Source organism: Lagenorhynchus albirostris, chromosome 3 (genome assembly GCF_949774975.1).
Source record: "Lagenorhynchus albirostris chromosome 3, mLagAlb1.1, whole genome shotgun sequence".
NCBI classification, from domain to species: domain Eukaryota; kingdom Metazoa; phylum Chordata; class Mammalia; order Artiodactyla; family Delphinidae; genus Lagenorhynchus; species Lagenorhynchus albirostris.
Window position 1 is genome coordinate 159,734,633 of NC_083097.1, and position 24,593 is coordinate 159,759,225.

Below are 24,593 nucleotides of genomic sequence, written 5' to 3' on the forward strand. Positions count from 1 at the left end.
CTATTGACCCCCCAGCCCCTCCCTGAGTGCAAACCCCATGGCGGCTCTGCAAAGACGACCCCAGGACCCACAAGTGGGCTGAGGGGCGGGGCGAGGTCAACAGCATGGAGACCACTTGGTCTCAACAGTGCGAAACGAAGAGCAGCAGCAAAGGGGAGAATTGAGAAGACAATAAAATAAAATCCGACACTGCTGCCGCAGAGCGCGGGCTACAAGCACAGAAACTCCCAGTGACCCCTGACAGCTGAGGGCCTGGAATAGCAGGGCGGGCCTGGTGGCTCCCAGCAGCTGCTCCTGGACCAGCTGGAGTTTTCCAAATAGAGCTGCGGGGGTCGCATTGCGCTGCCCACCCTCTTAAGAGCCAGGGAGAGGCTGTGTGTGAGGGAGACCAGCGTGGGAGAGGCACCCCTGCCCGCCCACCACGGGTTCTCTCCTGGGAGCCCTGGAGCTCGCAGAACAATGCCGAACTTCCCGAGCATCTGTAATACTGTAGAAAGGACACAGGGCAGCGCCTAGACCCTGGGCGTCCAAGGAGGGGAGGCACAGGTTTAGAAAAAAGATGCTTTCTCTTTTGTATAAAAATAGACTCAAGTCTCATAAGCAGTAGCTAAAAGTGGCTGTCTTTGTATAAAACTAGAAAAGGCAGGCAGGCAGGCCGGCCTTGGAGTCTTTCACTGATAGGAAGCTGAAGCCCCTGGGGGGCGGGGGGGGGGCTGGCGAGGAGGTGGGCTTCTTGGGGAGCCCATCTGGGTGGGGAGGCTGCTCAGGAGGTGTGTGGGGCCCCGGGGGAGGTGGACACCCCACCTGGGTCTGTGTGACCTGTGGGCGCCAGGGCTGCAGGGACTCCCCTGAAAGCCGGCGTTCCTGGCTCAGATGAATGCGTCTTCCTCACGTTTATTTTTCCAAATAAATCTCTTGTTTCCTCATCTTCAGCTCCCCCTCACCCCCAGCTCCCCCACCATCCAGAACGGTCAGCCCGGTGAGGTGAGCTGGCCTGGCTGGCTGGGTGGGGCCTCCTGCCCTGTGGCCTTGAGCTAAGGCCAGGCCTGCAGCTGCCGCTGGTCGTACTCAGCGATGAGCCTCTTGATGTGGGCCAGCTTGCTGTGCAGGTACTCGCAGCGGTGCTTCTCCTGGCTGTAGTTGGTGTTGGTCTGTAAGAGAGCGGCCGGGCTGACACTCGCCCACACGGCCAAGGCTGAGAGCCCAACCCGAACTCGAGCTGCCCCGCTTGGCTGCCCCAGGTTCCCACTCGCCCTGCTTGCGGCCTGAACTCTCCATGCCGTGACGGGGACCCCTGCTCCGCCCCTCGGCTCCACCCTGGGAAACCGTCACAGCCAGGGTGAGAGGCTGAGGCAAGATAGGTCATGAAGCTTCCACGCTGGGCTGGGGCTCGGCTGGCAGGGAGCCGCCCTGGCACATGTGGCCCTCAGGAACGTGAGCTGCTGTTGTGGAACCAATCGCAGGAGACTGTCAGGGAGCCCAAGGTTGGGAGGCGGAAAGGACCTGGGGCTGTGCCCATCAAACACTGGGAGAGCGGGGGTGGGGGCTGCACCCAAGCTCATACGACAGGCTCAGCTCCTCAGCTGTGACCAGGGGCGGGGGCTACTCCGAGGGCCTGAGACCAGCCCAGTGAGACCCTTCCTCCCTCCCTCCTCTCCCAGACCTTGGCGCCACTCATCTTGAAACAGCTTCTGACCCCACCCCACCTACCCCAACAAAGGGATGCAGACTCACCTTCTTGATTTTTCGATATTCCTGTAAAATCTGCCCACGAGTAGTCTGGAGGAAAAACAAAAGAGAAAGCGAACAATGCATTACCTGCAGGACACCCCAACTGAATGTCCCCTTCTCCCTGATAACCTGCGACCTGCAAGGTCACCGCATGCTGGGCGACAATGGCCTCAGCATGGCGTGATGGCGTGAGGAAGCACAGAGGAGGGGCAGGGGGCAGGCTGGGGGATGAGCAGGGCAGGAGGTGGGGGAGGAAGCTGGGCCAGGGGAGCGAGGGGCAGGCACCCAGCCTCAGGGACAAGCATGAGGCCATGCGGTAGGAGGGGCGGGCTGGTCAGAGCCTCTGGAGGAGGCAAAGAGCAGATGGGACGGCCCCCTTCCCTCGCACCCAGCTGGCCTGTGCACCGTTCAAGGCCAAGCGCAGAGGCCCCCTGACCACCTGGGGAGTGTCCCTGTGGGGCCTGCAGGGAGGAGGGAAGACAGAGATGCCCTGAGGATTTTCTGTCCTACACCCTCAGAGGCCCCATTTCTCTGCCCCCATCACGAGCCATCTCCTCTGGAAACCCAAGTGGCCTCCACCAGGGGTGATGGACCCCAACACCACGATTAATCAGGGCTGGCCCTGCAGTCAGGTAACCAGCGCTGAAAGGTGGCACAAGGGGGAGGGCTGGCGTCCCAGGGCTGGTGACCAAGCCCCCTGCAGTGAGCTCCCACGTGGGATGGCTTGGGGAATCCAGGTGCCCTTGGCCAGAGGAAGAGGGTTGGGGCGGGGGAACCCCAAGTTCCCTCCATCCCCTCCCACCCCCCACTGTGTCTGTGACAGCTCTGATGGGCCGTGGGGTGTGGCCTGGCCAGCCCCTCCTGGCTGGGGGACTGAGAATTCTCGTGTGACGTGGGTAGTGGGCTGCAGAGGGGACCCCAGGCGCTCTCAGAGTTGGGGACACAGGCACCCCAGCCCGCTGCTCCCCGCTGTCTCCACTGCTTGGAACACCGCCCCCGCCCCCGTGGGTCATCTCCCACCTGCGGAGTCGGTCACACCGGCCCCACTGCTGAGGACGCTGAGCTCCAGGGACAGGCCTAAACCACTTGGGGAGTGGGAAGGAGGGGCGAGCAGGGCCCTCAGCCCAGAACGTGCCCGAGGATGCCAGCCCCGGGCAGAGCCGTTGGATGTGCGTGGGCAGGGCTCTACCTCGTACTCCTCGGAGCCCTGGGAGAGCTGCCGGAGCTGGGCATCGAGCTGCGTGAAGCGCCGCGTGATCTGCTCGATGCGGGCGTGCAGGTCTCGGTACTCGCTATACTCAGCATTGAAGTCGTTTTTGTAGCTCTGGCGCTGCTCCGAGGAGGAGATAGTGGCGTATTTTCTGGAGAGACCAGAGAGAGGGGCAGGAGGGGCTCAGGGGGCGGCAGGAGAGAGCCTGGAAGTGCCCACAGCCTTGCGGCCGGCCCCACCCAGGAAGCAGCCCTGACCTCAGCGCAGACTGGGCCAGGAATTCACACACATGGCCTGGGGTCAGCTCTGCCTCTGCTAACGTGCAGGGCAGGGGCCGGGAGGGGAGAGGCACAGCCGGCAAGGGAAGTACTCACAGCAAGTAGTCGGGAGTCTCCGAGGTCGATGTGGGAACACTTGAGCTGCTGCAGGTCCCATTTAAACCTACAAAGAGCAAACGCATAACTCCTGAGTCCACAGCTCGTGTGTCCACGGTGAGATCCTCAGAAGGTTGATGCCTTGTTGTCTGAAGGCCCTGGAAGGGACGCTGCGTGCAGAGGATTGCTGAGGCCACGTAGCGGGAGCCAGGACCGGCAAAGGAGGCATGAGCACTGGGCAAGTGCTGTCTGGCTACCTCGGGGGTCCAGCTGCAGCCAGGAGTGCCCTCAGCCCGTGGGAGAAGTGGCGAGGCAGCATGGTGTGTGTCCCCAAAGCACAGCCGTGCAGAGATGGCATCGTCGGTACGTTTTCAGCAAGCACCCCAAAGGATGGATTCATTGCAGGGCAAAGCCTGGGCAACTCGTCCAGAGCCTCTGCCGCCTCCGCTGACCTCGTGTAAAAAGATCACTAAGCTGAAAACCGGTGACCCCTGGATAATCGAGTCCCAGGGGTATCCCGGGCTCCAGCCCTACAGGACAAAGACAGACGGCCAGCAGGGACAGCCCTGGCTCCTGTCCACACCTCTCCCCGTGGATGGAGTTGCAGGCTCTGCAGGCTCCGGTCCCTGGTCTGAGCCACCCCCTCTCCCCATCCTCCCGTTCCTCACACCAGAGATGGGACTTCAGGATCAGAGGGGCAGCCCCGGAACAGGGCTGGGCTGGTGGCTTGAGAGGCCAGGGACTGTGACACAAGACTGTCCACAGGGCTCGAGGCCTGCCCGGGCTGCAGTCGACCAAAGCTACAGTCCGGTCCTCTTCCCCTGGGAAACTGTTCCAGCTGGCCTCCCCCTCCCCACAACTGAGAAGCAATTTGATCGCTTTGAAGCATATCCTGAGTGCTTATTTCTGTGCCTCTCTCAGAGGAAAGCAGCCCACCCAGTGGATCAGCAGTTTGCTGAGCCCTCCTGTGGTTTTATACTCCAGCGCGAGGTGCAATTCCCACCAATGGATGGAGCCCACCCCGACCTGGTGTCATCTTTGAAGAGGCTGTGGCCTCCCCAGAATGCAGCTCAACAGGCACATACATGAGGGTTTAGTCTACACTCCCACCACCCACACCCCACACAGGACAGGCCTCCTGGGGTGCTCCGCCTTGAGGCTTAGGGTCAGACTGACCTGGCACCCAAGACACTGTTGGGGTCCAGCCTGTGGCAAACCTTTGTGGTCCCCACTCCTGCTCCGGCACTGGCTGCGTGCGGCTGTCACTTGGCTGCCCCTGCACCAGCCGAGCTGGTTCCCACACCCATGTGTCCCCTCCACTAGCTTCTCCTGTGCCTCCCCAGGGCAGGGGGTGCAGGGACATGTCTGCGAGTTCACCCTGCAGGACCCAGGTCTGGGTGCCAATGAGAGAGGGTGCCCCCAATTCCACACAGGGGTCAGTGGGCCTGAGCTTGGCCTGGCTGAGCCCAAGCCCTCCACCCAGCACGCCAGCCTGCCCAGGAAGGCACCCTCTGGCCACAGGAGGTATCCACAGCCTGAGCAAGAGTCGGGGGCAGGCACGAGGGTGGGCGTAGGACCCAGGAGTGGGCCTGTGGCATAGGGGGATGAAGATGGCCAGAGGGGGGCCTCGAGAGTGGGGGCCACAGGGAGGCTGAGCTGAGCCACCTGCCTGACAGGTGGAGGCCGCCACACCTGTCAGGGTCAGAGGCGATCACAGGGCAGGGCTGGGACAGCAGGGCCAGACTAGGGGGACAGTGTCACGCAGAAGGGTGGGTTAAACAGATGCCCATCCCTCTGCCCCACAGGACATAAGGGCGAGGAAGCTTCCTCAGGGGCTGACCTGGAGCGCTCTCCAGCAAGGCTGGGGGAGCATTCAGAGAACAACGCTATTGTTAACAGTGGGTGGGTAGCTCCTGCCTGCACATGCCCCCAACCCAGGAAGGAGTCACAACACATGTTACAGCAGGGGGGTGTGTGGTGTGGTGTGGTGTGGTGTGGTGTGGTGTGGTGTGGTGTGGTGTGGTGTGGTGTGTGTGTGTGTGGGGAGCTTGGGGACAACATGTTACAGCAGGGGTGTGTGGTGTGGTGTGTGGTTGTGTGTGTGTGTGTGTGTGTGTGTGTTGGGAGCTTGGGGACAACATGTTACAACAGGGGTGTGTGGTGTGTGTGTGTGTGTGTGTGTGTGTTGGGAGCTTGGGGACAACATGTTACATCAGGGGTGTGTGGTGTGGTGTGGTGTGGTGTGGTGTGGTGTGGTGTGGTGTGGTGTGGTGTGGTGTGGTGTGGTGTGGTGTGTGTGTGTGTGTGTGTGTGTGTGTTGGGAGCTTGGGGGGGCTTTGCACCCACCTATTACCACTATCATTTGAGCCGCCTGAGAGACGGCTTAAGGTGGATCACTTGGCGCCAGACCCGGCTTCTGGTGCCTCGGTTACCCTTTTCCTTTTCCTTGGGGCCTCTACTCCCTGGGTTGCCTGACCCCAAATGTCACTTTCTTACCTCGGCTTGGGGAGGAGCTGCCTGGAGCTGACGCACACCGGGCAGGACCCAAAGCCATCTGAGCCCTGCGTGCGGGCCGGCCTGGGCAGCATCTTCCTGGCCCCATCTGGTGCCCGGCCCCACAGTGCTCCTGACCAGGGCCCTGCCAGAAGCACACGGCATCCGCTTCTGCCATCTGGGGCAGAATGCGCTGCCCAGCTGCTCAGCAGTTTGCTGAGTGATGTCTCTGTGACCCTGTGTGATGTCTCCTCCCGTGAGCCTGTCTCCCTGAGGAGGAGCCGGATCAGATGGCGTGTGCTCAGGGAACCGGGCCGCCTTCTCCCCTGCGGCCCACCCACAGGTGCTAGGAAGCCTAGCGTGCAACAGGGTTGAGGAATACCAGGGGACTTGACGGAACTGCAAAGTCCGACTTCACCGGACCAACCCTGCTCTTCCAGGACCTGCCCTCCAGCCACAGAGGGAGGGGCTGGCAAGCCCGTGAAGGATAGGTGAGGACAAATTTAAAAGCCTTAAGGAGAAGTGGCTCCACCCCATCCAGGAATGCCCCCTGCTGGGAACCCTCCTGAGGAAATCGTCAGAAAGCTGCAGCAGGTGACGAGGCCCCCCGTGGCTGCGCCTGTTGCCAGGACATGCTGATAAGGTTAAATTACATGAAAGGAAATTCACAATGGAGTCCGTATTGCTAAGAGAGGGCTCTAAAAATGGAACCAAGAGGCCATTAAGGAAGTGTGACTTGTGCACGTCTCAGCCTAGATGGAATCTGACCTTCTGACCCGATGAAGTCATCTGCCAGAAACTTGTGACAGCCTATCTACTCATCAGACCCCCTACCCTAAAAACACTCGTGACACTGTCTACTTTACTGGACCCCTAACCTAAAACAAATATTTTCTGACTTGCGTCAGAGCTAAACCATCCTCACCAGGCAACCTTTAACAGACGCGTGGCTTTTTGTCTTTATAAGCCCGACTCTTTCTCCTCCTCAGAACACTCTTTCGCGCTCACCTGAATCTATGTCTCCAGAACTGTAATTTTTAAGACCTCAAATACACGATTTTCTTATTTGCAGCCTCCTGAATTATTCTTGGGGTTGACAGTAGCCACAAGGGGTGCTCGGCTCAGGTGCCTAGGGCTATAACTGGAGGCGGGGTGGCTCTGGGGGACATGACCCCAGCCCCACCGCCATCCTAGCCCATCCATGCGCCTCCCCAGTGCCCCGGGCCTGAGAAGGTTTCCCTGCTCAGCACATGGCCCTGGGCAGCCTTGCACCCGTCATCCTGCTGAGGGTCTCTCCACTGCCAGCTTCCCCACAGGCTGCAACTGCAAGACCGTGTTCTGGCTCTTACCTTCTGTTGTTCTATGGACAGTCTCCCACCTCCTTCTGGGCCCACCTCCCAAACCCTTTCTCCACAGGCTGAAATGTTCGCCTAGCAGGCCACACCAGGTCCCTGGTGATCCAGGGGCTGCCCACCTCCCTCTCCACCAGGCCCTGCCCCCCACTGCCTTCCCTGAGCCCCAGTCCCACCCTGTTCTCTCTCTGTGTCTGGGACCTCCCCGCAGCCAGAGCTGGGCCCTGGAACTGTTGCTCTCCCTGTGTGATGTCTCCTCCCGTGAGCCTCAGCTCCATCAGGCTCCAAGCCCCTGGCCCCCAGAGCTGGCCTGGCACACACAGGACTGCAAGAGGCTCTCAGCATAACAATGCCAGGGCAGTCACAGACGAGCCGGTGCGAGGACACAGGAGGCAAAGAGGCCTCATGTGCAGGCTGAGCCGAAGTGGGGGCTCGTGGGCAGCCCTCTCGGCACTCTGTGGAGTGAGGGTGGTGGGCATGGGGCCGGTGCTCAGGCTCCTGGCGACACCCTCCTGCAGAGCCCCTGCCCCTAGGCCTGCCTCTTGGCACCTACCCGGGGCGACTGGTGGGGCTCCAAGGGGGCCCGACATCTGGTCTGGCGGCCGGGGCCGGTGCCTGTCCTCAGCCGCCCTCTCCTTGTCTTTGTGCTTCTTGGATTTCTTCTTGGACTTGCCGTGCAAGGAGGCGCCGTGGGGCCTGCTGGGCTGGGCACAGTCCGTCAGCAGGGGCAGGCTGAGGCACTCAGTAGGTGCCGGGGCGGCCACTTCCCCACGCTCGCAATCCCGGCCGCTGTGGCCCAGGTCATTGCTGACGTCGGCCAGGGGGTCGTGGGCCCGTGGTGGCGCCAGCCGCAGGGGCAGGTGGGCGTCTGTACCGGCCAGTGGGCCCGGGGTGGGAAGCAGGGCCTCACGGCCGTGGGGCACACTCAGTTTCCCGTTGACTGCAGGCTGACCTCTCTGGGCGAAGTGCGATATCCTGGGTTTCTTGTTGGCCAGAGGGTCGATGAAATCAGGAGGCTGTGGCCGTTTCTGGGAAGGAAAGGAGACAATTTCAGAGGGGAGCCTGTGCCTAGAGTTACTGGGGAGAGGCTGGGCACCGCAGGCCCGGAGGAAACCCAGTGCCCACACGCAAGGCCCACGCTGACCACATGGGGGCGCGCGAACACTAGCCAGGCCCAGGATGCCCAGAGTTCAGCCGGGGCTGCCTGCCCAGGGTCTCAGCTCTCAGCTGGGCCCAGAGGCCACCAGAGCGGAGGAAGGGCGCTGGGTCATTAGTGGACCTGGTTGCAGACCAGAAGGGCCACCTCTGGGAACTGGTCTAAAACACCACTGTGCTCAGCATCTTCCCTGGACGATGGGAAGAGTGACAGAGCCAAATCTGAGTGACACAGGGCAGCCCCACAGGACAGGACCAACACCTCCAGGCCCCTGACTACTTGGATCCCCATGGCAACCCTGTGACATGGTGCAGGCTTCATCCCCATTTCACAGACAAGAACACTGAGGCCTGTGAGGCAACGCCAGACCACAGGAATGGAGCCAGGATCAGACCAGGTGGCCCAGGACCAGGGAAGCAGCGGTAGGGAGAAAGAAGGCAGATGGGCAACCCAGGATCAGAGGGAAGCAGTGGGGACGCAAGTGAAATGAGGCCCTCTGTTCTCCACAACGGCCCTACAGCCACGGGGAGGCTTTAAGGGTCATGGGCCTAGGCTGGGTGCCTCCAGGGCAGAGGAGGAAGAGGGAGAAGAGGGGCTGGCCTCTCCCAAGCAGGGATGGAGACGTGGGACTCATAAGTCAGAGCATGCAGGTGGGTGGGGAGAGCTTTCACCAAACAGCTCAAGCAACGGTGAGGCGGGTATTGCTGAAGATCAAGCCCCCAACAGCAAGGCCCCCCCAAATGCCCTTCCCAACTACTGACTAACATGGCCGTGGCCACTGCTCATAGGACCCCACTGCGCCCTGGCTGGTTTTCCAACAGCCCTAGGAGGCAGGAGCGCCCACCACACAGAGAAAGCAGGAGGCTCAGTGTGGTTCAGCAGCCTGCCCTCCCTCGGCCACATACCCACAGGTAAACCAAGGAACCATAACCAAGTCCCAGGCCCAGGACACCCAACCCCCAGCCAGCTGTTCACTCATTCAAGAAAGCTTGCCAGCCCTGAGCCGAAAGCCCAACAGGCTCCGTAGGAACCAAGGCCAGGTCAGGCCCACTGGCTCTGGTGAGACCCACCCTCCCTCCCCACCACGCTCCTACCTGAGGGGGTGAGGCTGAGCTCCCATGCTCGCCCGGAGGACTGTTGGCCGCAAGGTCCCCAGGGAGGCCGCCTGAGCTCTGTGGCTGGCACAACTTCCTGCAAAGGAGAAGCAGGGTGGGTTGGAGGGATCCTCAGCAGTGCCCTGTGGGGCGCACACACGCCCACCTGTCCCTGCACTGACACCACGCTGTCCCATTCACGCCCAGGGATTTGGGGAGGGCCTGACTCCAGAGCAGAACCAGAGCAGGGCTGAGTGTGATGGGTACACCAGGGCCCGGCAGGCAGAGAGCAGCCTGAGCACATTCCACCCTGGGTTTATCCACAGCTGCCCTGTGGCCAAGGTCACAGCCTCACTGCCAGGAGGACTGTCCCGTTGGGTGTTCTGCGCCCAGAGAAGGGTCAGATGACCACCCACTCATCTAGACTCCCATTACCATGGAGACCAAGGACCCATATAAAACTGACCAGACACTCAAGATCCATGCTGTGTCCCCAGGGGAGCTGCTGTCACTGGGGTGCTGGTCCTCACTTTTAAAAACAACTGTCATCCTAATAAACAACACTCACTGCAGAAACAGAGAACACAGAAGAGGACTGAGATGCCCTGGTCTGTGGTGGGAGGGCCTTCCAGATTCAGTGCCCATCGTCCTGGGAGCCCAGGCCACAGCACCTCCAGGGATGGCAGGGGTGGTCACCAGTCCGGCAGGACGCGAGCACAACAATGCAGCCAGGGAAGAGAGAAGAAACACCCCAATGCCTGACGCACAAATGGAGGCCCCCGACAGTCACCCCGGCTCGGCGGGGGGGAGGGGGCTCTCCACTTAGCCTCCTGCACTCCCGGAGACTGTGCTCTTCATGGGAGCCCAGGCAGCTGGCCAGGTGCTGGGAGTGGTGCCGAGGGCCCTCCACGCCCTGCAGGGAAGCTGAGCTGAGGTCCAGGGCCATGTCTGCGCTGCTCTAACCAGTGACAAGCAGAGCCCAGCCCCTGACCAACAGCCACACTCTAGACAACTGCTGCTGTCCCCTCCACGGTGGCCTGAAATGCAAGCAGAGCCACAGGAAAAGGGCCCGAAACATGCAGGCACTTGGGGCAACGCAATCCACGAGGCTGAGGGCAAGTCTGCTGCTCCAGCCACATGGAAGCAACCAGAGCTTTCGGTTAAAGACAGAGAACCAGGTATTTACATCCACTCTCTTTCAAGCCCCCACTAAAAAGGCATAAAAGAGAAAGGGAAAAAGAGAGCAATGAGGGGGCTTCCCTGGTGGCGCCGTGGTTAAGAATCCTGCCTGCTAATGCAGGGGACACGGGTTCCAGCCCTGGTCCAGGAGGATCCCACATGCCGCGGAGCAACTAGGCCCGTGCGCCACAGCTACTGAGCCCACGTGTCACAACTACTGAAGCCCACATGCCTAGAGTCCGTGCTCTGCAACAAGAGAAGCCACCGCAGTGAGAAGCCTGCGCACCGCAACGAAGAGTAGCCCCCGCTCGCCACAACTAGAGAAAGCCCACGTGCAGCAACGAAGACCCAACGCAGCCAAAAATAAATAAAATACATTTATTAAAAAAAAGAGAGAGAGAGAAATGAGCAATGATATTCAATGCAGAAGTACAAGTGGTGACTGTCCTATAGGATCCAAGAAAACGGAGTCCCAGGCCACAGAACCCCACGGGCCCAGGATGGGTGCCTCAGGAACCTCAGCAGAGGGGCCCCTGCCAGGCTGTCCCCCCAGAGTCCTGCTCTGGGTCCCGGCCTGCTGTGGGGCAGCAGGGAAGGGAGCCCACAGCATGTTCAGGAGTGAAGGAGCCCAGGCCTTCTCCAGGATGCTCGGGCCACACAGGATGGACAGAGACGTGGCCTCGGGAGAAGAGGAAACAGAGGGGCCTATGGGGGATTCAGAAACGCCTCAGCAGTGCTCCTGAGGAGGCTGTGTTGCCTATGGGAAAGTCCTGAAGAGGCTGCGCACCCGGGCTTCCAGGCAACAAATGTCAGACCCCAAAATAGACAGGAAAATGCATTTGAAAACAAAGAGAGACTCTGTAAGGGGATGAAAACTTTAAATCCACGAGAAAAACACCATCCTTAATAGCCTTAGAAAGACACAGAACTTAAATACACATTTCTCCAAAGAAGACATACGAATGGCCAATAAGCACATGAAAAGATGCTCAACATCATTATTCATCCAGGGAAACACAAATCAAAACCATGATAAGATACCACTTCACACCTGCCAGGATGGCTAGAATCAAAAAAATGGAAAATAACAAGTGTTGGTGAGGATGTAGAAAAACTGGAACTAAGTACTGCTGGTGGGAATGTAAAATGCCGTGGCCACGGAGAAGAAGTTTGGCAGTTCTTCAGAAAGTTAAACACAGGATTACCATATGGCCCAGCAATTCCACTCCTCAGTGTATATTTGAGAGAACTGAAAATCGATGTCAGTATATTCATGTCCTGGTACAGGAATGCTCATGGCAGCACTACTCATAATCATGAAGAGGTAGAAACAATCCAAGTGTCCATGGACAGACAAATGAATAAACAAAATGCCCACACAATAGGATACTACCTGGCCATAAAAAAGAGTGAGGCTCTGACACGTGCTACAGTGTGGACGAAACTTGAAAACCTAATCCAAGTGAAAGAAGCCAGACACAAAAGGCTGGAGTACGTAATCCCATTTGTATGGAACATCCAGAACAGGCACATCCACCAAGACAAGAGGCAGCTTAGTGAGGCTGGGAGAGGGGGAACGGGGAGTGGCTGTTAACGTGGGGTTTCGTTTTGGGGTGACTGCTTTGGAACTAGAGAGAAGTGGGAGCTGCACCTTGGGAACTAGCAACAATGGCAAAAAAAGAGACAGAGGGAGAAGGTGAAGAAATCTTCCAAAAGTAGAAGAAATTAAAAGAAACAACAGGGAAGACAATGGTGAACGGTGCAGCACAGCCCCCAGTGGCAGAATGAGAGGAAGGGCGAGGGAGGCCAGTGAGGCCTCTCACAACCACGCCCAGGACGGGAAGAAGGACGAGGCAAGTTTTCAGACTGCAAGGGCTGGGGCGCCGGTCCCAGAGCACCCGCCAGGCCATCCTGTGACCATGCAGATGGATACAGGGCCAGGAAGGGAATCTCCGTGGCTTTCCAGGGGCCAGGTCTTCAACACAGAGGGAGAGTTCCTTCCAATCTGGAAGACTAGACTTCGCCAACTGCCAATCCAGTGTGACGGCCACCCAGGCGTGAAGATATGACAGATGGAGCTCCCAAAGCCCTCTCCTCTGAGAGATGCTCCAAGAGCTGCGTCCCTTCAACCCCAGGGCAGAATCACAGACCCAGGAACAGAAGGACCCGCAAGGGACGGGGGCAGCTCCCGGTGGAACCCCTGATCCCCTGATAGTGATAAAAGGCCACGGCACAACCACGGGGAGCTTGGGGTTGGACATGAAGGACACAGAACGCTGAGCAGAGAAAGTAACAACTCGGCCAAGCAGGTTACCAACTCCAGGGAAAGCATGATGCGTGCGAGACGGACGGAGGCTCGGGTTGTCTAGGCTGTGCCCTGGGGGAGGTGAGGCCAGGACACGGGCAGGCCGGGGTGACTGATTTCAGGGCCAGGTGGAGTTGAGGCCTCATCCTGCACTGCGACGTCCACAGACTCCTCCTGGGACAGGCCAGGCCCAAGCAGCTACACACGTGGGGACTAAAAGCACAGGGGCAGCATCCAAGTCAACAGCCGAGATGCTGGGAGTGCACGTCTGTGCAGAGCAAAGCCACGGGGGCCCAGGCAGACCCTGGAAGCGTGAGCATGTTTAAGTCAGGTACGAGTTCAGAACAAGCTGTAGGAAAAGGAGGTGTTATAGCCCCTGGGGTGACACAAGTCCCCACACCCTGCCTGTAACAACAGAAACACCCCAAGATCCTGTTTTTTTCCTTCTTGCCGTGAGACCACAGCATCAAGACCTGCTATAACTGGGGCTTTCTTCAGGAAGGGAGCAACCTAAAGAAAAACAAGTTGTGCAGAGGGGCGCCTGGAGAAACCTTCTGTGTGGCTGCGGGCATCAGGGGTGTTGACCCTGCCCTCTGCGCGCCAATCAGTTCACGCTTCCAAGGGCAGTAGGAGCTGTCGGCTTCCCAAGAGGCTTCCGGTGGCGAGGCTGCTCTCCCAGCGGCCCACGCAGACGGAGAGAAGAGCATCCAGACAGCCCAGAGCGAAAACAAGGGAGGAAGCGTGAGCTTGGCATTATACTGAGCTCCAGAGTCCGCATCCCTAGGAACCTCCCACCTAACACCCCTCAAGATTCAGCCCAGGCGCTGTTTCCTACAAACCACACCCATTCACACACAGACAGGCTGCTCGCTCTCGGCCACACCCCTTCCCGGGAGCTCTGGGAGGACAAGACGCTTGGGGTCTGAGATCAGCGAGGCACCCAGTGAGAGGCTCTGAAGGAAGGAAGAGTGGAAGCAGCCTCAAGGTGCCCCCCACCATGTGCCCCTGGCCACCTCAAAGCACTAGGGTGGGTGTAAGTGACTATTTCAACCCTTTGCCAAAAAACGTGATAGATGTGAACACCTGCAGGAGGTGACTGCCTACCCAGGATGTGCTTTGCTGGGGCAACAGAGGACCCCCAGAGAGGGCAGTGGGGGCCGGGGGGGCACCTTCTGCTGAGACCATCTCCTCTCAGCCTCCCTGAGCACCCAGAGACCTCCAGACAGCCAGAGCAGTGACCCCGGGACAGCAGGTGAGTGTCCCGCAGGGCCAAGGAGGAACTCAGGGTTCACCTAGACTGGCCCCGACTCAGCTCTGCTTTCCAGACGCAATTACTGCTTTAAACAGCTAAACTTAAAAAAAAAAAAAATCAAAAAAACAAAAAAAACCCAAAACCCTTCATAAATAGCTCCAAGTCCCTGAGAAATCACTTAAGAACTAATTAGCATATCAGGCTGTTCTGAACAGCACTTCACTTCACAGCCCGGGCTCCGGAGCCAGGCATCAATTGAGAAGGAAATCATTAATTGCTTGCCTCAGATGGGGGCCTACTTACCCACTTCTCCCTAGAGCTACCGTGGCCACTCCTGACTTTGGGTCCCAATTAACCAGAGACGGGATGCATTTAATTAATGCTGCTTAATCTTGTCTGTGGGGAGTTTTGTTTTGCTTCTCTCTGCTTCTCGTCCTTGAGAGGCTCTTTTTAAGAAAGAGGGCCCGCAGCAGACGCCTGTGGGGATGTGCAGGTTTTGGAAGCAACCTTGACAGGAAGGGCAAGAGGGGGCAGAAGGAACGGTCTGGGGCCTTCTGTCCGGGCATTCTGGTGTTCAAGATGGTGACTCACACCCTCCACCCCACTCGGTAAGGGCTGGCCTTTACCCTACAGGAGGACACGGTGGGCCACCCAGGCAGTCTCCACAGACCCCTCCATCCTGCTTGCGGGCCCTGCAGCCTTTGGGGCCAGATGAGGCCCCCCCAGCATCCTTGGGATGAGATCTGCCCCAGGTCCAGGGGCTGGGAACTCGCTCAGGGATAGGGAGGCAGTTACCGGATGAGCATCCGCTTCAGCAACTTCTGGTCCCCCTCTGAGTAGCCGGGCCAGTCCTTCTGCACATCCTTGTACACACAGTCCTTCAGCGTGCACGTGCCATCCTTGGCATTCACGTTGGCTACCTGCAAGACAGAGCTGGTGTCACCTTGTGTGATGCCCGAGAGAGACAGATGTTCCTGAAAGCATCTGCGAGGGGGCAGGGAGAGGCGGAGACAGACGTGAAAGGGGAAAGAGGACAGCACACTCCCTCCCCGAGCCAACACCTCACCCCACAGCTCCCCTGCCTGCCAGCGCAGCAACCCTCGGGGTGCAGAAGGGTCAGGGCAGCAGGTCCATATATACACGTCTTACAGCTGCTGGAGGCTAGGTTGGCTCCAAAAAGGGGAGGCTGCCATCTATACTCCCAAGACTCCATCACCAGCCCATCCCCCTGCTATGGACTGAACCATTTTTGTCCTCCCAAAGTCCACGTTAAATCTTAACCCCCTTAATCTAAGGTGATGGTATTCGGAGGTGGGGCCTTTGGGAGGTGATTAGGTCATGAGGGTGGAGCCCTCATGATGGGGTTAGTGTCTTTATAAAGGAGAACCCAGAGAGCTCCTTCACCCCTTCCCCCCTGTGATGACAGTAAGAAGGCAGCTGTCTATAAACCAGGGCACATGCCCTCACCAGACACCCAATCTGCCAGCGCCTTGATCTTGGACTTCCCAGACTCCAAAGCTGTGAGAAGTAAACGTCTGTGGTGTATAAGCCATCCAGTCTATGGTATTCTGTTACAGCAGCCCGATGGACTAACATACCCGCTCTCGGATTCAGACCTCCTGTGGCAGAGTCGGCCGAGACTGGGGTGCTGGGTGAGTGGTGCCTCCAGGGGCCATGCTGAGCCCACCTTCCCTGCAACCAGCCAGCCCTGCTGCTGCTGGTTAACAAAAGCTGAGCTTGTCTCCAAGACTCTTTGCGAAGATGGATTTAAAACGTTTGCCGTAAGATGTTTGACGGAATTCAGGCCCCTGACCTGAAGCGGGCACTTCCCTGAGTGTCTCGCTTGGGCACCATGGTCTCCAGAACACGCGTGTGTAGCCGTGTGGCTGGCGCGCTGTTTTTCGCTATCACTGAGACTACAAGTTCTCCACATCACAGCAGTTTTCACAAGGAGTATTTTTAATGGTTGAGTAATATTCCACCAAGTGGCTACACTGTGATGTACTCAAACGTTTCTCCTTTGTTGGATGCTGACGCCGTTTCCAGTTTCTCTGTAGCATAAACAGACGTCACTTGTGCAGGTTTTTCCATGCTGGTGATGGTTTTCTTCAGCCAGCTTCCCGGAAGTGGGATTAGTGGGTCAAAGGCTCTGAACATTTTTATGGTTCTTGATACGTTTTGCTAAAATGCTCTCCAGAAGAGCCACCCACCCGTCAACACTCCCACCAGGAAGATGGAACGCCTTAAATCTTTTCTGTTTTCACAGAAGGAATAGAGAAGGCGCCTTTGAGCAGTGTGGTTTTGTTAGTGCTGTTCATCAGAGTCCCTGGTCACTTGCGGGGGCTGGAAATGAGCATCCTGGGTGAGGCACAGCCCCCGACACCTTCCCATCCCCAAGCTGGCGGGGGTCCTCCTGCCCCCCACACCGCTGCGGAGAACAAGTTGGGTAGTAAACACAGAAGCACAAGGCAGCTGGGGCAGTTTAGGAGAAATCAGAGCGGGCGCGAGGAGGATGCTCTACCCCAAGACACTGGCTGGGCCACCCCCTAGGAGCTGCCAAACCCAAGTCCACTGGAGAAGCTGGAGCCCAGTACGGTGCCTCTCTGGTCCCAGGAAAGGACCAGGAGCAATGAGAATGTCACAGGGGTTAAAAATGGAGCAGTGCCCCAGGCAGACCTAAGTCAGAACCACCAGACCCCTCTCTCTCCAGAGAACTGAGCCTGGCATCCCTGCCGCATCTGAGGGCTGCTCAGTGGGTAAATCTCAGGTGTAATCAAGTGCTCGGTCAGCTAAGGGTCACATTCTGCATTGTGCTTTTTTATTCTGGGCACAAACAGAACAAGATTAGAGAGCGGGAGCAAGGGCATTTCTAAGAACGCTATACCAGGGGCTGAGGGCCTGGCTGGATGGCAATGCAAGCTACAGGCACAGCCAGGGGTGGGCGTGGCTGCCGCACTTGTCTCCAGTCTTGGCTCATGTCTGATGCCTCTGTCCAGCTCCCTTCAGCCCTGCTGTGGTCACCCCGTGCTGCAGGAGGCAGCTCTGGGTGGCCCCCAGCCCAGGGAAAGGGCCTCCCACATACTTCCCCCCATTTCCCAGGGGCAAGGCCGGCACGCGACTTTCCAAGGAAACGAGCGCCCTGGGAATGTTGTTCCTGGTTCTAGAGCTTTCTGGGTGCTTTGGCAAGCCCCTTTGCCAAAGAAAACTTCTGGGCTCCAGAGCCATGCATCTATCTTCTAATAGGCCCCGAGCCAACTCCTAAGCTTGCAGGGAGAAACAGTGCTGCTCAGTCCTTGCCAGCATGACCTCCACGTGGGGGACAGCGGCTCAGGAGGCCAAATCCGCACAAAAGCACCCAGTGAGTGGACATGGGCGCTCCTGACAGTAACGTGAGTCTCTGGTGAGCACCTCAGCCCTCAGGACACAAGAGGACTCTCCTCGGGTGAAGGATGGGGGAGGCACCCTTCACCTGCTCTGTGGATGGGGCCCAGCCCCTGCCCAGGCCTGCATCTGCGCCTCGGAATGCAGGGGAATGTCACAGAGGCCTCTCTTCCCTCTTCACCCGTTCCCTTTGCCCTGAACTCTCGGGGGGTAATGGGTAACACAGGGACCCCAGCCAGAGCACGGGGGGGATGAGAGCCATGCCGACATCCTCCCAACAAACGTGCTGTGTGGTCACAGCAGCCTTGGACTGCACTGGGGATGGGGAAGAGAAGTGCCCAGAGGCCTGCTGAAGAACTCGGTAAATCTGAAACTCATCCTCAGACATAGCTACTGATGGTCACGGCGCGTACTTTCTGCTATAAGAGGCACCATCCAAGTGCCCAGAGTATCTGAGGCAGGGCCACGCCTCGTCCTCAGGATGCTGGCGTGACTGCTGCTGGCTGTGCCATCTTCACAGCGCTCTGAGGTGGCCCATCCCCACTTCATGGCAAAGTGGTATCCACATGGCCCAGCTGATGTGGTGAAGCCGGAGTGAGCCACTCACCTTCTCAGGGGTCCTCAAGTTGCCTCCTCTAGGGTAAGGCCTCAGGAAGGTGCTGGGGCCACCGCCCTTGCTCCAAAGCCCCGGTTGCTTAACAGCAGGCTCCACCTGCTGGCACCACGCTCCTGCCCGCTTAGCTCTTGACCCCAAGAGAGGTGCTGTGGTCATGCCCCAGCCGCAGATGGAAGCCTGAGGGTCCAGACATGAAGCCCCTTGCCTGGAGCCACAACTGATGAGCAATAAGGAGGCCCTTGCTGTCTGACTGTGAAGCCCGAGCTCTTGCTAACTCATGCTTGCGGGTTCCTCAGACTTCGTTCAATTCTAAAAACCTTGTGCGACTGAAGTCTTGGATCCCCTGTGCTACGCGCACTGCCTGTGTGTCCGCAGCTGGTAAGGAGGAGGGCCCTGGACAGTGAGTGCCACATGCGCAGCCCAGGCCAGTCCAGGGCAAGCACGCACCTGCTGGAGGAGGCCGTCCAGCGCGTCCTTGTCCGCCTGGGCCAGGCCGTCCTTCTGCAGCCTCAGCAGCAGCTCGGCCTTCCGGTAGGGCCTCAGCGCCAGGAGGTGCAGCACCCGGTCACGGAAGGGCCGCTGAGACACCCCGCTGCCCCCGCTAACGCTGCCAGCGCTGGTTTTCTTGATGGCGCTTGCCAGGTTGATGGGGGTCGCCCGCTTCCGGGAGGGCACAGCATCCACTGCCCCCGGGGCCGGTTTCCGAAACTGAACCTTTTTGCCTGCAATAAGAGCCAGGCATTAGGGACTGGAAGGGGTGAGGGAGTGGCCACCGTGTCCCACTGCCTGGGGCCGACGCCAAGTTCCTGAGCGAGCTCGTGGGCACCCGTGGATGGCCGATGGCCGACAGCCCCAAGCTCTCACTAAGCCCAAGAGAAGGCAATTCAAGCCTCGTCCAGCCCCACCTGCTCAGTGGGGCCCTTGGGCGGCCGAGACTGCCACCTGCTGACCACAAACAGCTCAGTGGGCACTTGCAGGGCCCCACAGTCTCAGAAGCGGGAGCTACAGGAAAGAGAAGCGGGCTTAGAGCCTTAACTGACTTCATCATGGGCAGCCTACATCCTGGGGACCCAAAACACCTGACCCATATGGGGAGAGGGGGCTGATGTTAACAAGGGAGTCCCATAACTGCCAGAGGCAGGCACCCAGAGACTGAACTCCACAGCACTATGCTGGTCCCACAGGATCCGTCATTCTTTTTTATGAAAAAGGAGAAGGAAAATAAAGGCGTCAGGGCCACTTGGGCAGCTGCTCTAGAGACCCCAGGGTGTGAGCAGCTCCCCAGCTGTGGCCCTGGCAAGTGCTCCTTGGGCAGACTGGCTGTGCTTGGAGGCCCGGGGGCAGCAGGCCGATCCCCCACCCTCTTGCTGCAAACAGAGACGTACAAGGGGATCCTCCATGGAGCCTCCAGCACTGCTCTCGAGGGAGGGTGCTTCCACTCCTAAGTCATTAACTCCACCTTGGACGGCGCTCCCGCCACTGCAGGAACGAGGACTGCTGAGCAAAGTCAGCGCACCCCTTGAATCCTTGGGCCAGAAACCTCTCCACGACGACTTCCTTTTGCATGTATCCCTCAAATCTGATTTGTCAAATGAACACAGGGAAGAAGTGCTTTTAGAATCCTCAGGGCCAGACTTCGTCCCCAGAGGACCCATCTGACGGGCCGACGTGGGGTGGGGGGAGAGGCCTGACACACCCAGGATGTGCACGTCGGTGGCTTAAGAGGCCAGGACACGAGCGTTTCCACCAGAACGTAAACTACTGCAAAAACCTTCATTGTACCCGAAATGGCACCGTAACACGAATTTTGGACCAAGTTTTTGACTGAAAGACCCACCCAAAATGTATTCAAATGTGTACAAATGTCCACATTTGCATCTTGAAGCAAAAGCAGGCTCTGAAGCCCTTTTAGATTCTGGCTGGCACCTCTTGGGCAGCTTACTGCCCAGGGCTCAGGCTCCCTGGTCACTTACAGCCACATCCACTGGGGCCCAGCGCTGACAGGCAGGACAGATTCCTGCACCGTCTGGGGTTTCATTCAGAGCCAACCCCACTGCCAAGCAAGGAAAATCGCATGCTCTTTGGAGCAATGTGAAACGCTCTTGCTTTTCCTTAAAGAAGAAAAAAACCCCAAAAGCCATCAAGTTCTCCCTTGCTGTAAGCCGTTTCACACCTCTCTCAGGGCTTTCTTGCCTGGCAACGCATTCCAATGACTCCTTAACTCCATCTGCATCCAGGAGGCGGGAAGACTACAGCAAGATGACGGGGCTTTCTAAATGGATAAATAGATAGTACTCTTTTCCCTATACTTTTAATGTTGTCAGTGTCTCGACTTCACTGAAATTGTTTCCAAGCAGATGCTGAGGGGCCAGAGCCTTCCCAGTGAACAGGGATCAATGCGTTTCCTTCCTGGTCTCCACCTTATGGCCCCTCGCTGGCCCCAACACAGCAGCAGGCCGCCCGCCACAGGGTGCATCTCGTCATCTGCACCTTGCCCCGGCCACGTCGGTCTTGGGAAGGAGACATCTGGGCAGGTGAGGGCAGGGGTGGCAGCTGGAGGACAGACCGAAGCTCTAGCTTCATGTAGGGTCAGTCTCCATGATGGGCAGAGGTCCCTAAGGCTACAGCCTGGGAGAGGAGCCCTGAGATTCAGAATGCCTGGAATTCTCGGGTCCCTTAGTCCATCTTGGGTTCAGAAGGCAGCAGATACCACCCAGGAAGGACCTTCTGTCCTGACCCAACACTGACCCAGCTCATCCTACCTCTGTCAACCCGTCACTCCCGCTCCTGGTCTGGATGGGCCGAGTCTCTCCTGCTCCCCCGACAGCTGCCCAGCAGGTGCAAGGCCCCCACAGGTGGAGCCCCAGGCCCCTGATCCTCACCCAGGTAACGGCCTCCGGGCTTGATGACGATGGCGCCTCGACTCCGCGTCTCCTCCTCAGCCTGTGCCAGGCTCTGCCGCGCTTTCTGGTAGGAGTCGTCGGTGGCACACACTGTGATTTTGTCCTGGATGCTGCCCAGGCAGTCCAGGTGGACATCCCCATGGCTGCAAGACAAGGGGCCAGAAGCTGGGATGAGCACCTGGGATGACCAGGAGAGATGGTCACCACCCCCATGTCCAAGAAATGGGGCTTGGTGCTGACTTGGGCAACACGGTTTCTTCAAGGCACATCTTGACCCGAAAGAAACAAGGGAACCCAGGTCCCTGGGCCACAGGTGGCACGCCAGGACCTAGACCTGTGCCCTGAACACACTGTAAGGAGCCAGGGTAGCTCACTTGAGAAGGGGAAGAAGGGGCGCTGGGGCTGGAGGTGGTGGGTAAACATCTGCACAGCAGGCTGGGGCAGGGGGACGCCACAGTGGAAGTCGGGGGAGGCGGGTCTGCCCACTGGGAGACCTGGGGCAGCCTGGGCAAGGCTCACCTGGAGACGTATTGCTGGATGCAGTCAAAGCTGCCCTGGGGGCTGTCACGGCCGATGTTGGAGAGGTAGAAGGAGAACGTCCGCGGCTCCGTGGGGCAGTCAGGCTGGGGGATGGAGATGTGCTGCGTGGAGAGGGGGGGACATCACCGGTAGGTCCACAGCACAGAAGGGACCACAGGATGGGCCAGCACAGGACCCAGGCCCATCCCTGAAGCATGCCCCTTACAGTGGGAATGTGCAACCACATTCCTTTGAAACGCACCTTTGTTTTCCCGACAGTGACAGGACCAGCGTGTCACCATGGACAGGCTGCTGGTGGGTCCTGGGTTCTCATGCAGTGGCAGGGGGGTGGGGTCCTGTGTCTGGTTTCTAAGCAGCAATGGCAACTCAGTCTGAGGAGCACAGAGCACTCAGCACACAACCAGAGGCAGGGACCCCACCCCAAGCTGGGCCATGACTCAGTTTCCCCACCAAACAGGGCTGATCTGGTTCAGGGCAACCGTAAAGATGAGATGAGACAAGATGGGTGGGCGTCAGCAGCGGGCAGGGCATGCTGAGAGGTCGAGATACCCTGACCCGCACTCCTACTTAGCAACGCCCTCTCCACCTCCTCCAGGCCAAACACTGATGACTCCACCTGGGTGTCCATGAATAAGGCAGGCACGGGCCCCGAGGGGCTCACAGAGGGGCAGCACTTGCCCCCAGTCAACCATGACAGGGGATGCGTGTGCCATGGTTTATGTAACCCCAACTTCAGAGAGCACCACTGTAGCCTAGCGAGGCAAAGCCACAGCCGCCAGAGGGAAGAGACAGACGACCTGGCTGACAGACAGACAGACAGCACTAGTCCTGGCCAAAGTGCAGGGTTCAGCATAGGCAGGACATCCAGAGGCCACTTTATTCCAGGCCGACCCTCTGGCCCCCTGCCCACACTGGGTGAAGGCCAGCAGCTGCTGAAAAACACAGAGAGGAAAACCTGACATTCCGGCTGCCAGCCCCTGTGCAGGCAGTGGAAGGGCCTCCAGAACCCTGTCACCAGAGGTGACCAGCCTTAAAGTAATCCCTGGGCTTGAGCACAGGAGCTCATCACAGCTAGGCAGACACACAAGGTGGGGTCACAGGTGGTCAACAAGAAGGGGCAGCACTGGGGGTTAGGGGGCAGCAGGCCTCGTTCCTGGGCTGTCGCACCAGCCCAGCAGGCCAGGGCGAGCACGTCTCCTCTTTGGTTGTGTGAGGACGCTAACACGCCTCATCAGCACTGGACAGAATGCGGCTCAGGGCTGAATCCCCCCTGCCCTGTGCACAGCTGTCACGTGCGCCTGCAGGCAGCTCAGCCTGTCTGAGCCTTGTCCGTGAGAGCAAGGACACGGCAGCTTGGGCCACAGGGAGGGATGCGGCTCCCCTGCCCCAGCCCTCAGGGTGGTGTGTAGACCCATGAGGGAAGCTGGGAGGTCACACAACCCAGGGCTGGCTCAAAATGCTGCAGGAAGCCCTCAATGCACAGCCAGTCCCTGCTCCAAAGAGAGGCCCCCGCCGTGCACATTGAGAGCCAAGGCGTCACAGAGTGGCTCCCAGGCACAGCCGCTCAGGGCAGGAAGGGCCTGGCCTGGGGGAGACGGACAGTCTGCACCAGCCGTCCAAGGACTGCAAATGACCTTGGGCCAATGATCATCCCTGTCCCCCACGTCCCCGCCCCAGGATGAATGCTGCCCAGGAGAAAGGCTGCCCCGTTGGCCCAGCTCCACCCAGCCACCCAGCTGGGGTCTGTCCAGCACTCTCTCCTGGCCCTCCAGCATGATCCTGTCAATGCAGTTCGGGGGCAGGCCCCCCCCCCCAGGACACACACCCAGTGGCAGGTGAGGCCAAAGTCCATGGAGGAGACCAGCAGGGTGGCAATGCCAGGTCGGCCCTGGCCAGCCACGCAGGCCCTCATCTCAACACAGACACCTGTTTCTTTATGAGGGTCAAAAAGAGATGGAGCAGCTCACACTCAGCATCTATAAAAAATTCAAACCCAGACTGCCTGCTATCACTCACCTCGGGCAGGAAAACACACATGTATACACACGCACACACACACACGCGCACACACACACACACGCTCCAGTGCGTGTGCAGCATCTCGTCCAGCACTAGTAGCCACCCTGTGTTGTCTGCTCGTTCCTTTGCAGATGTGACTTTTGTTCTCCATTATAGAAGTAACTGAAAACCCAGCACTCAGATGCTTCTGAGGGTCACTGTGGGAGATGCACCCGCAGCCAGGTACACACTGATGCAGTCGCCCAAAATGCGGCAGGAAGACTGTGCACCACAAAGTCAGAAAAATCAAAAGGCACTTCCGATGGAGCCTGAACCCCAACACGGGTGGCTCTTCCTCCATCCTGACCTTGATCCTCTCCCCTCGCCACATCCCAGCTCTGGCAGAGACCAGGCCTCCCCAGGTGGCATTTTTCCATCTCAGTCTGCTCAAAGGGCAGTGGCTGCCATGACTGCCACAGTCCCCATCAGGCTATCGCCCCTACGAGGAAAGGAGAGGGTACGTACAGCATGAGCTCTGATGCAACCGTGCTTCTCTCTGGGCAGGGGTGTGGTGGAACCTTCACTGTGATCCTTTTACCCTGTGAGAACCTTTTCCACATGGGTATGTATGGCCACTTCCAAAATCCTGGAGGCGGGGGCACAGCACAGAGCCCAGAGGAGGGTCTGTGCAGCTACTGGGGCTGCAGGACGGTGGGAAGAGGAGCTTGCTTGGAGCCTGGCACTGGAGGATCTTGAAGCCCCAGGCCCTTCCCAGCTCTGTGGCACCACCCCCTATGGAATCCTCTGGTTAACAGGCTGTTTTGCTGCTGGTTAACGATGCTGGTTAATGGCTACCAGTCGCTGGAAACCAGCAGGGAAACCAGCCAGCTGGGCACGAATGGCTCAGGAATGCGCGGCTTTCTCTGTGACAGCGGAGAGCTCGACACATTTTCCGAAACTTGGGCCCCGCTTAGCAGTACGTGTGCCTTCTGGACCAGGTCTCAGCTGC

The 24,593-nt window shown here is 58.7% G+C and overlaps 1 protein-coding gene across 1 annotated transcript in view; it reads right to left on the reverse strand.

Annotated features, from left to right (window-relative positions):
* Window positions 1-24,593, reverse strand: part of ELL (elongation factor for RNA polymerase II) — an 80,498-nt gene continuing 55,905 nt past the window's right edge. The window contains exons 3-12 of the mRNA XM_060144786.1: window positions 21,566-21,687; window positions 21,026-21,189; window positions 18,591-18,865; window positions 14,942-15,066; window positions 9,411-9,507; window positions 7,714-8,188; window positions 3,316-3,382; window positions 2,921-3,092; window positions 1,735-1,779; window positions 1-1,151 (exon numbers count right to left, since the gene is read on the reverse strand). Of these exons, the coding sequence (XP_060000769.1) occupies window positions 1,035-1,151; window positions 1,735-1,779; window positions 2,921-3,092; window positions 3,316-3,382; window positions 7,714-8,188; window positions 9,411-9,507; window positions 14,942-15,066; window positions 18,591-18,865; window positions 21,026-21,189; window positions 21,566-21,687 (1,659 nt within the window). The 3' untranslated portion in view covers window positions 1-1,034. The remainder of the gene's footprint in view (window positions 1,152-1,734; window positions 1,780-2,920; window positions 3,093-3,315; window positions 3,383-7,713; window positions 8,189-9,410; window positions 9,508-14,941; window positions 15,067-18,590; window positions 18,866-21,025; window positions 21,190-21,565; window positions 21,688-24,593) is intronic.